This window comes from Gossypium raimondii, chromosome 10 (assembly GCF_025698545.1).
Source record: "Gossypium raimondii isolate GPD5lz chromosome 10, ASM2569854v1, whole genome shotgun sequence".
Classification (NCBI taxonomy): Eukaryota; Viridiplantae; Streptophyta; class Magnoliopsida; order Malvales; family Malvaceae; genus Gossypium; species Gossypium raimondii.
The window spans coordinates 25,420,924-25,433,251 of record NC_068574.1 but is presented as its reverse complement, the minus strand read 5'-3'; the positions used below and the strand labels follow the sequence as shown (position 1 = coordinate 25,433,251).

Below are 12,328 nucleotides of genomic sequence, written 5' to 3'. Positions count from 1 at the left end.
TTTCAGATATTAGGGCTTAAAGGGACTAAATTGAATAGATTACAGTTCATGAATTAGTGATGTGTTTCAAGGGAAACTAACATCATTTTTATAATTAAATTTACCGTACGTTGCTAACGACAAAGCTTAGACGTCGAGGAGTAAAGGAAATGCAAAGGTCATAGTCGAGTAACGGTAATTCGATTTGTGATTTCATGACAATCTTTTTAATTCATAGCTTGATGGAGAACTAATTTGAATAAGGTAGTATTTAGTGCTTTGTCTCATGAAAGATAAATTTTACCTATGACTCGATATTTAATTCAAATTATGATATGATGAATTGTTGAGATGTTGTAAAGATGTGCTAGATTGAATTTATGCTAAGATATAATGAAAGATTATAATAAGTAAATGAATCTAATAAAGGCTATTTGATAGTGTAAGTGAATGATTATATTTTATAACTAAGCATGTTAATGAAATACAATTGAGATGGAAATTAGTGAAATGCAAATCGTGATAAGGAAACATAAATGATATGAAAATGTTTTGTGATCGTATGCATGTGTTTAGATGTGAAAATATGAGTATGAAATGTATAATAAGTGAAATGTGATACAATGTATAAATGGTATGTGAAAGTAAGGTATTGATATGCAAATGTTAATGTGATTGAAAGTGATATGAATGATATGTGAACATATAAATAGAATCATTAATTACCCTATTAACGGTCTAGGATAGAGTTGAGTATAGTTGGCATGCCATAAGATTAGTATACAGGGTTTAATTCGGTTTGTATCGGTAAGGCGTGGATCACATTATACTTAGGACATATCTGTTTGATCTGGTGCCCTGAGTGTAGTAAATTTGCTTATAAACTTGTAATTTTTTCAAATAGATTGGTTAATAAAAAAAATTTCATTTATTACATTAATATATTTTGTATAATTGTCATCACATGGTTTTTACACGTAAAGCAAAATGGAAGCAAGTGTTGCTCATTGGTTGTCTAAATGTTTAACTAATACTAAGTGATATTATGTGGTCAAGTCATAGTACGGAAAGATAGCTTGTATTAGTAGATGAACCTAAACATGTCTTAAGTCTAATCGGAAATGAGCAAACTAATTAAAATACTAATATGTTGTCTATCAAGTCCAATAGGGGAGATGCCCAGTCTTGGGCATCGGAGCGGATGACTCCAAGAAGATAGAGACATAAATGTGACTGACTGGACGGACAACACATCGGACAGGATAGAGCCTGAATCCGTTTATGGATTTATTCACTTGTGACATTCATGGTGTGACATACCTAAATCCTAAGTGGATGGCAGACTATGTATGCGTGACTTGTACACTTTGATGTAAGCAAAAGCCTGAGTTCAATTAGATAAGGAACCGAAAGCTAGTGCGTTGAGTGTATGACTTTTGTAGTATGTAGCATCATTCACAAAAATGGAATTCATAGCCCAAAACATGGGTAAATGATATCCTCCCATTGGCATTACATGGTTGATAAAAAGTAAGCGTGGCCACAGGTCGTCCGTCTTTGTGGTGGATGACTTGATCATTATTTGATAGTAATTGACTTTTCATGAAAGAAGATGTAATGATTACCATGAGATAAAATAAGGTCATATTGGGAGAACAGATATTATTCCAAAGAGATCAAGGATATCCTATGAAGGTAACACATTTATGACAAGGTCATTGGACGAACACTGAGTAGTTGCTTTCGTAATGGTATGTCGTTGGGGAGAGCTCAATCATGATACTATAGTGGAATGACTTTGTGACTAAATGCATTTATAATTAACAAGTGAAAAGTCAGAACTTAATTATAAATCATTTGAGTCTCAACTACATATGTCCAATCGGTCCCTCCGCTAGCTCTTTGAAACTAGAAATGAATTGCGTATTTGAATAGAAATGAATGGAATGAATAAGAAAAGAGAAAAGAGAAACGTTCAAGAATAATTATGGTTTTCTCCTAAATGGAGAAATTGAATCATTTGGAAATGAATCTAGGTTTCCAAAAATGGAAATAAAAATGATTCATTTGCAATCCTATATGGATTACTTAAAAAATTATCAGAAGAATGAGTTTATGTTTTTGGACTATTTTGAAGCCTGAAAATAAAAATAAATCATTCGGTCATAGTAAACATGTTGAGTTGTGAAATACTGAATATATTTTCTTAAAATTTTACTAAAGGAAAAATAGTCAAAATTTTACTAGGGGTAAAATCTTTAAAATTTTGCTACGGGTAAAATAGGGATGAGAAAATTATTTTGTATATAAATATTAAAGTTTATTTTGGTAAATAGAAAAACTGAATCGGGTTGGATCACATTACAGAGTACTAGGTCAAAAAGGCTTAAAAAGTAATTGTAATTGAACCCGATGTGAGAGAAACCTAAAAACCCCTCATAGACATGAAGGGAGCGACAAACCTAGTAGGAATACTAGGATGTGTCGTCCACCCTAGTCATATTATAAGTAGAATGTTATTTTTCTATTTGAAATAAACCACTACAACTCAACAAGGGTTCTACCTTCTCTTCCTATAAATAGATGGCGGCGTAGAGCTATTAACACAATTTTGAGATGTTGTTATTTAGTCAAAAAATAGAGAGAATTTATTCTCAACTATTAAATATATTCTTTGGGAATAATAATTCTACTAGTTTCTATTCAAAAGAGAGAATTTTCGTTTTCACTCCAAAAGGAGAGAAAACTTTTTCTAGTTCTATGTTTCGGTTCAATTAGTTCGAGCCTAAACTCGAAGCAGTTCATGGTACGAGGATAACGGAGAAGATATTTGGTTGAAAATCGGGAAAAACGAACATCCGCTAAGCTAAAAACATAGGTACGACTTCGATTAAGGTTTATTACTATAAATATCACAAACCCGGTCAGTTTTTAAAATTTTAATTTTTGGTTGTGCAAGAAAACTATTTTCAAACTAGGATTTGTCCAACAATATCGATGATGCATTGAGTGCCAGTTATATTGGTGTGATGGTTGGTTGATCTGTGTATCCGTCTTGAGTTCGTGTCCGGTTATAGGGTTATAAAATTGTATGACATATGGTTGATTATGATATTTGAATTAGATGTGGAGCATAAAATATTGATTTGAGTAATCTATAAAGATGTTGAATTATTAAAAGATAACATATGAAAGATCATGTGGTTCGAAAGTTGCGACCCATGAGGTCGAGGATGTTATGTAACGAATCAGTAAATTCAAATGGAAAATGAAATAAGAAATGCATTATGTATCATGAAGTTGTGATATGGAATAATGATATGAGAATTTCATATATTTATAAAGGAAATTGAGATGCTATTGATAGTATGATTAGATTCCAAGCATAGATACTAAATATCAAATCGTAAACCCTTGAAGACAAAGTGAGAAGTTAGCAATTCATAAAAATTAAGGGTGAACATATGAAAATTTCAAATGGGATAGTCATGAGACAGATAGTAATTGACATGGGTATGTTATAAAAGATTTTAATGGCTAATTTATATATTTGATTTGTTTATATATTGCGTTCGAATTATGTTAGCACCACTGAGCTCTTTTGCTTAGTGTGTTACTTTGTTTGTTCCTGTGTGTAGGTGATGTTTAGGTCTAGTGGATATGAGAAAGATGGCAGCATCCAGGTATCAAATCTTAGCTCAGTAATGTGTGGTTTGTAAGTTGAATGTTAAAATAGAAATGGCATGTACTTGGTGTCATAACTTAGCTTTAGAGTCATTTGTGATATATTGGTATCTTCTATGGTTAAGAAAATGTAAATTAAGCATGTTTTATAAGTATATAAGTGTGTGATGATATGAATATGTGATTATGTTGAGATGCATATTTTTAAGTTAGTGATTTGGATATGTTTCGTTAGTTGTAACCATATCTTGTAAGTGAAATTGATGTTTGAATTTTGTAGTATTGTGTTCATGATTGAAATCATATGTTTGAAAGTGTTTCAACATGCTTGTATGGTGTTTAGAATTGGTAATATTTTGGACTAAACTAGGTGAGTTTTTGGGTTACTTTTAGGTCATGACAAACTTCCATCGATATAAGTAGTCAGATATATTGATACTAGTAAGTTAGTAGCAAAAAATGAACAGTAGTAGGGACTTCTACCGATAGAATTTTAGACTTCTACCAATACAAATATGTTAAATCAAAACAGGGTCCCACCCTTGTTTTGACCCTTTAGAGACCCAAACTTGGTCCCGATCATCCACGAACACCTAGAACTCAATTAAAAATGTTCCTAAAAGTGTTTTAAATGACTTAAACTTGTTTTTAATCAATATGAATGTTTGGTATAATGTGGTAAAAGCTTGTTGTGGTATCAATATTAAAGAAGAAGTTAGTTGTAGTTATTCTGACAACGAATGTGGTATCTTATATTTGGACTCGACAATTGGGTCAGGTGCGCAGTGTGTTGGATCTAGTGCACTAAGTATAGTATTTCATCTATGTATACTTGTATTTTTTGAAGAAATTGATTTAATAAAATATCCATTGATTACATTAATATTCTTTGTACATTATCCTCGATGTTTTTGCACACAAAGTAAAAAGAAAGCAAATATTGACTCATTGGTTATCTAACATTTAACTGATACTAAGCGGCATTACGTGGTCGAATCATAATACGGAAAGACAACTTATATTAGTAGATAAATCTAAACATATGCTTAGTCTAATCAGAAATGAGCAAGCCGATTAAAAGACTAATATGTTGTCTACCAAGTCCAATTGAGGAGATCCTTTGTCTTGAGCATTAGAATGGATGACTCTCAGAAAATGGAAACATAGATATAACTGACTGGACTGACAGTAAATCGAACAAGACCTAAGTAGAATAGATCTTAAATGCATTTATGGATTTATTCACTTGTAATGTTCATAGTGTGACATACCTTAATCCTAAGTGGATGATGGACTATGTATGCATGACTTGTATACTTGAATGTAAGTAAAAGCCTAAGTTCAAATAGCTAAGGAATCGAAAGTTAGTGCATTGGGTATACGCTAAGGAATCGAAAGTTAGTGCATTGGGTATACGACTTATGTAGTATTAGTGCATTGGGTATACGACTTATGTAGTATGCAGCATCATTTACAATAGTGGAATTCATAGTCCAACTAATAGGTAAATGTCATCCTTTCATCGGCATTACATGATATATGAAAAATAAACGTGGCCACGAGTCGTTTGTCTTTGTGAAGAATAAAATATGTTGAGGTGTCGGGGGCTACTTGATAAGCATTATCATTTTGACTTTTGCATCCTAGAGGGCTCTCATCACTTAAGTGAGGTGTTCGGTCCCAATTATACTAACAGAGACTCGACTTCTATCTCTCATTATTTTTGTTTGAAGTAGGGTTCAAACTCTCTCTCCCTGAATTCATGCAGGACATACTTTATGAATTTAATGTAGCTTCTAGGCAATTGATGCATGTCTCTTGGTGGCTGATATTTATATATTTAGTTTTGCTTCGTAAAAGAGGTTCTCATTCTTCCACTCATGTTTTTCGCTATATATATTACCTAAGGGAGATAGATGAAGAGAAGCTTCTCGGGTTGTTCGAATTCTATCCACGAGAAACCCACCCGAAGGCAAATGACATATTTTTTTAGTAAAGAGATTATGGTTAGTATTGACTATAGTAAATATATACTCGTAGAGTTGAAATTTGGTAGAGAGCTTGATTTCCCAATCAAGTGGAAATGACCTTCTACCACTAAATGCATGTTCTGACTGCGACTAATAGACATTCAGAGGGGCACTTAACAACACAAATTGATGAATCGGAAGGGTATATTAGTGGTCTCGTTTGAGATTACTTTATGGGATTTGTTTAGGTATTATCTGGTATAACCTTATAAATTTTGGTAAATCTTTAGGAATTTTGGTATGCCAAAATGTTGAGTTAATCGGGTTTGGGGCACCAAGAAAATCTTTAAAAATATTGGTAAATCTTTAGAAGTATTGGTAAATTCTTATAATTTTTGGTAAAGCTTTATAAATTTTGGTAAATCCTAAAAATACTAGTAAATCCTTAGAAATATTGGAATGCAAAATGTTAAATTTTGGTAAATCCTCACATATTTTTGTATAACCTTAGAAATTTTGATAAATCTTTCAAAATTTAATTAAATTCTTAGATATTTTGATAAATTATTAAAAATGTTGATAGCTTACCATTTTAAAATTTTCTTTTCCTATTAAATGTGAACGGGAAGCTCTTTGTAAAGAGTGCACCCTGAAATCCTGAAATCTTTGTGGGCAAAATTTTTAAAATTGGACAATAATCAAATAAATTTAGATAATTTAACCAAAAAAAAGTAAAAAAATTATTAAAAATAAATGCACCAATTCAACTAATTTTTTAGCAGGTTTGAAACAACTACCCGATTTTCAATCCAAGCTGTATGAGTAGGCAGTCGAATGTGGTTCAGTGACATTGTTTGCGGGATCTATTTAAGCATATTTAAAGAAAATAAAATAAGTTGAATAATTGTTCGCGTATGGTATATCAGACTGTTAGAACTCTCTAGACTCTGTCTCCCTATAATTTCCTTTGTCTCAAGTCTATTTTGCATCAATCAAATTAGCAAAACCAACGAAATCCTTCAAGAATTTGACAATTTGCCTTCTCTTAAATCATAAAAAATCTCTCATTTTCATCTCAGCTAGCCAGTGTTCTTGCAAAAAGCCCCCATGGAAGACGACTTCGATTTCCCAACAGCCAACAACGTGGAGGAAGACGAGATGGGCATCCCAGAAGATGACCCAGTCAACTCACTTCTCGAAGTCGGCGAGGAGAAAGAGATTGGGAAAAACGGGTTGAAGAAAAAACTGGTTAAGCAAGGTGAAGGATGGGATACTCCCTCCAATGGTGATGAAGTTGAAGGTAATGATCTTCTTCTTCTTCTTCATTCCTTGATTTGGTTATTCTTTTGTTTGACTTTCTTTGGGATTTTTTAGTTGTTGGGTTTGTTGATTTTGATTGTTGTTTTCCTTCTTTATAAGTGCATTATACTGGAACTTTGCATGATGGAACCAAGTTTGATTCCAGCCGCGACAGAGGGACTCCTTTTAAGTTCAAGCTTGGCCTAGGTAAATAATTGTATGTTCAGCTTCATTTTTTGATGAATTTAGCTAGTTTCTCTGTTAAATCTGGTGTTTTTATAATAATAACAATGTAATGAATTTAATAAGACCGTTGAATTTCATGGTAATCATGAAACATTGAGTTGAATGACATGTGGATCACTTTTTTATTTCGTTGAGAAGGGGTAGAAGTGCTTGACAATTACTAAAAGAATATATTTTAATCACTACAAGCAGAATTAATCATTACAAATGTGGCAGATTTAATTCGGAATAAGTCTAGATAGAGCCCAGAAATGCTTTATATATGGGGTAAGATCCGAACCTTGGCACTCAAGATTCCAGCCTCTACCTTGCTAACACGGCCAAGGTCTCATTGGTGATACGTGGATTACTTAAGTGCTTCTTTTCTAGGAAAAATGCTGGCATGAACTATGCTTTCTAATAAAAATCTGTAGTTAGGTCATAGGTGTGACCTCTTAAGATCCTTCTTCGTGTATGATACCTAAGGTCTGTCTTCAAATCATAACCTTGAAAATAAAGCACTGTCTGGTGTGATATTTGTATGTGTTTCATGGAAGCATTGAGAGAACAGGAAGGTTACTTGTCCAAAGAGAAAAGAGAAAAGGGTTACTGTCCAGTGTGATATTTGGATGTGTTTCATGGAGGCCCTGAGTGAACAGGAAGGTTAATTGTCCTCAAAGAGAAGAGAAAAGGAAGGTTATAGCTACCAAATTTGATGAAATAATAAGTGAAATGGTATGATACTAAATGTGTGTTCTGGAAGCATTGAGAAAACAGGGAGATTTTTCATCTGAAAAAAGAGAGAGTAAAGGGTGGTATAGCTACCTAATTCAATGAAATAATAAGTGAATTTTTTCAAATTTCAACAGACATTTTTGTCAACTATTTTTGCTTCCGGAGTATCAGTCTGTAACAGCATGAATTGGGATTTGCTCACTTGTTTCTCTCCTTAAACTTCAGGACAAGTAATCAAGGGCTGGGATGAGGGTATCAAAACAATGAAGAAGGGTGAAAATGCCTTTTTCACCATACCTCCTGAGTTGGCATATGGTGAATCTGGATCGCCTCCAACTATTCCTCCTAATGCAACACTTCAATTTGATGTGGAGTTGCTTTCTTGGACTAGCTTCAAGGACATATGCAAAGATGGAGGAATCTTCAAGAAAATACTTGTTGAAGGGGAGAAATGGGAGAATCCTAAAGACTTGGATGAAGTATTTGGTAAATATAAATTCATTTCCTCTTTTGCTGCTTTAATTATTCAGAGATCTTATGTGACTGTGTGCTTAATGTGTACTGTGAATTTCTGTTTTTGTGACAGTTAAGTATGAAGCTTGTTTAGAAGATGGCACACTGGTTTCACAATCTGGTGGACTGGAGTTCACTGTTGGAGATGGTTAGCATTATTCCCCTCTATTATACTCACTTGTCTAGAATGATTTCTGCTAGCTTAAATATGACAATGAGATGTACCATGCAGGCTATTTCTGCCCTGCATTGGCGAAGGCAGTCAAAACAATGAAGAAAGGGGAGAAAGTTCTTTTGATTGTGAAGCCACAGTGTAAGTTAGATTCCTTTATGGTTCATTGGTTATGGCAGACTATGAAACCTAATTGACTCCTGTTTGCTTATAGATGCATTTGGTGAAGATGGTAGGCCAGCATTGGGCAGTGAAGGTGCTGTTCCTCCAAATGCTACTCTTCATGTTACTCTTGAGCTGGTTTCTTGGAAGAGTGTTTCGGATGTCACAAAGAACAAAAAGGTCTTGAAGAAGATCTTGAAGGAGGGAGAGGGTTATGAACGACCACATGATGGAACAATAGTTCAAGGTAAGATGGCTTGGAATTTTATGTTTCATTATAGTCTATAATTGTTCGGTTGGTTAGTAGGTTTTCCATTTTATCTATTTTTTTCAGTGTATTTATAGCTCATTTTAATACTGCTTGCTAGTTAAATTTATTGGAAAGCTGGAGGATGGGAAGATTTTTGTGAAGAAGGGACATGATGATGAACTTTTTGAGTTCAAAATTGATGAAGGTAATAATAGTTTTGTGATCCTGATTTGTTCTTTCTGGACTTGTGTCTTCTTATCTTTCTTTCTCAATAAGATCTCATGACATAATGGCATTTGTTTCATACTTTGTCTTCATTGAAAGTTGTTTCTAATGTAGATGACACTTGTTACAGAACAAGTTATTGATGGGCTCGATAAAACTGTGAAGACCATGAAGAAAGGAGAACTTGCACTTATCACTATTCAGCCAGAATACGCGTTTGGTTCGTCCGAATCACAGCAGGAGTTGGCTGTTGTTCCTGCAAACTCGACTGTGTATTACGAGGTTGAGATGGTCTCTTTTGTGAAGGTTAGTGCTTGTATCACATTTTACCCCCTTAGTAGATCTGTCCACCGCATGTGGGTGTAGTGGTGACTACAGGCCTACTGATTGCAGGAGAAAGAATCTTGGGACATGAATGCTCAGGAAAAAATCGAAGCTGCTGGGAAGAAGAAAGAAGAAGGGAATGCTTTATTCAAGGCAGGTAAATATGAAAGAGCATTGAAAAGATATGAGAAGGTATGCTTATGTAACATGCACCTTGTCATTAGTACAATTGTTGTGACTGTTTTTACTAGTGATTTGACTATTTCGCAACAATTCCTTTGTGCAGGCTTTTAGGTTCATAGAATATGACTCTTCTTTCAGTGACGAGGAGAAGCAGCAAGCTAAGATGCTAAAAGTAACTTGCAATCTCAACAATGCAGCTTGCAAATTGAAACTCAAAGATTACAAGAAGGCTAAGAAACTGTGTACTGAGGTTGCATCTTTAATGGCATTTTTGATGAACTGTAAATGTTAATGCACTCATGCTGACAATTAGGCACGTATGATTTTGTAGGTTTTAGAACTTGATGATAGAAATGTGAAAGCACTATATAGGAGGGCTCAAGCATATATGGAACTTGTTGATTTTGATTTGGCTGAGGCAGATATTAAAAAGGCCCTGGAGATTGACCCCGACAACAGGTATTTGTCTACTGCAAAGTGTCGGTTGTATCAAGAATATGTTTTATTTTTTGAACATAGTATCCAGAATATGTTACTTTTATGATTAATCTTAGCTGATAGTCATTGCATCCTACCTCTATGACTGGTGGGATGTGAGCCAGGTAGGAATTTATCTTGCACAAATGTTCTAGGTGAATATGTGCTTTTTGGCACTTGAGATGTAGAAATAAGGACTCAAAAACTGGAGTGGAAAGTAAATGTTGGATAAGAAATCATGTTGCTGGGTTGCAGTATATTTTTTTCTTGTATTTTCTCCCAAGATTTGTTTTATTCCAATCAATTTGGACTTATGATTGCAGTTGAAGCTAATTTACTGTCATGTTTGTAACAGGGATGTGAAACTTGAGTACCGAGTTCTAAAGGAGAAAATTAGACAGTACAACAAGAAGGATGCACAGTTCTATGGTAACATAATTGCAAAGATGAGCAAGTCAGAGCAAGAAAAGGCAACCAAAAAGGAGCCAAGGCACATGACCATTGGTAGAAAGGTTTGATACCATTTGCCTGAAAATCCCCTTTCTTCTCCCCCATCCCTCCTCCCTTTCTTCCTTCTTAATGTTATACAAGAGTGAAGGTGAAGTTTTTGTTCTAACATAACCCACCCACACACACACACACACATAACCATAAAAGACTAAAAGGGTTCAGATAGTGGCAAGAATTGAGTGTGAAAAGTCATGTATGATGCTGATGTTGGTCTCTGATGCATCTAATGAAGAATCTTTGCCTTTGTACTCCTAGCAGGTTTGCAGATTGCCGGTTCTTTTGGTTTGCATCTTTCTGATACTTCCTGTGATTGCCGCCGTGATTTGGCAAAAATGGTCAGATCCCCTTGTCGATCGGGTAGTTATGTGATGTTCAAAGATAGCGCCCTTTAAGTGCATGTATTTGCAGCTGAAAATAACCAAAGATAAAATGATCTCAAAGTCTTAAACCACTTTGGGTAAACATGTTCAAGTTCAAAGATAAAGAGTCGTACTTTATAATATTGTATCATGACCCTAGAATTTGTTTGGATAACTTTTATGTGATGAAATTGATGACGATTGTAATTAAGCCCCAGTGTTATAAAATGAACAATTTTTATTCAAAGCGGGTTCTGAGTGCGCTTAATTTTGTAATATTTTCTAATTTAGGTATTTGGGATTTGTGAGAAATTTAAAACATTTTGGTTTTTTTTTTTTCTATATTAAATATGCACTTCTATTTTCTTTAAAGATAATTAAAACAATGCATTTCTTATGAATATCATTTTAACGCGTGTTAGTTATTAATCCAATTTTACATCGTTATTATTATTTTTTTGAATTGATTATTATTATTTGTAATGATGGCAAAATATCTGCTTGTACTTTAAAATTTTCAATCCGTAGTTTGTATTTTTTTTCAACCAACTTTTAGATACTTCGATCTAATGGTGGACCATTAAAAAGGTGTCAAGTAGTGTGGGTCAAATCTAAGGGCCAAGCAGGTATGAACGACTTGCAAAAAAAAATGGTTAAAAAGTTTTCATAACCAACTGTTGTCGCTCTACCGTACTTCGATGTCTCTTAGACCAACAACGACACCAAATGATAACCCATCTTCTCCTCTTCAACTTTTATGGTTCATATTTTCTAATCACCTCTTAAAAATCCTAGAACTTGAATCAAAGCCTTAGCTCCGACGTTGGATGGTCGTGAGTTTGAGGGATGTTATTCCTCTTGCTTTGGGTCAACTTACTATTATCAGGATCTTGGATTTGAGGCCAAAGCTTAAAGTGTTGGATCTAGTGCTCTAAATGTAGTATTTTTATCAATGTATATTTCTATTTTTTTTGAATAAATTGGTTTAATAAAATATCCATTGATTACATTAATAGTCTTTTTGTATATTACCCTCAATGTTTTTGCATGCAAAGCAAAATGGATTGGTTCATTGGTTATCTAATGTTTAATTAATAATAAGTGGTATTACGTAGTTGAATCGTAATAGGAAAGACAATTTGTATCAGTAGGTAAATCTAAATATTTTCTTAATCTTATCGAAAATCAGTAAATCGATTGAAAGCCTAATATATTGTCTATCAAGTCCAATTGCAGAGATGTTTTATCTTGAGTATTGGAG

The 12,328-nt window shown here is 33.9% G+C and overlaps 1 protein-coding gene across 1 annotated transcript; it reads left to right on the top strand.

Moving 5' to 3' along the window:
* The first annotated feature begins 6,477 nt into the window (after nucleotides 1-6,477).
* LOC105777471 (peptidyl-prolyl cis-trans isomerase FKBP62) lies at nucleotides 6,478-11,314 on the top strand. The gene is made up of 13 exons (XM_012600763.2): nucleotides 6,478-6,933; nucleotides 7,053-7,139; nucleotides 8,118-8,378; nucleotides 8,479-8,553; nucleotides 8,638-8,718; nucleotides 8,792-8,986; nucleotides 9,108-9,194; nucleotides 9,345-9,520; nucleotides 9,608-9,730; nucleotides 9,825-9,971; nucleotides 10,053-10,180; nucleotides 10,554-10,710; nucleotides 10,967-11,314. The coding sequence occupies exons 1-13, from the start codon at nucleotides 6,741-6,743 to the stop codon at nucleotides 11,075-11,077; spliced, it is 1,821 nt and encodes a 606-aa protein (XP_012456217.1). The 5' UTR covers nucleotides 6,478-6,740; the 3' UTR covers nucleotides 11,078-11,314.
* The last annotated feature ends 1,014 nt before the right edge of the window (nucleotides 11,315-12,328 follow it).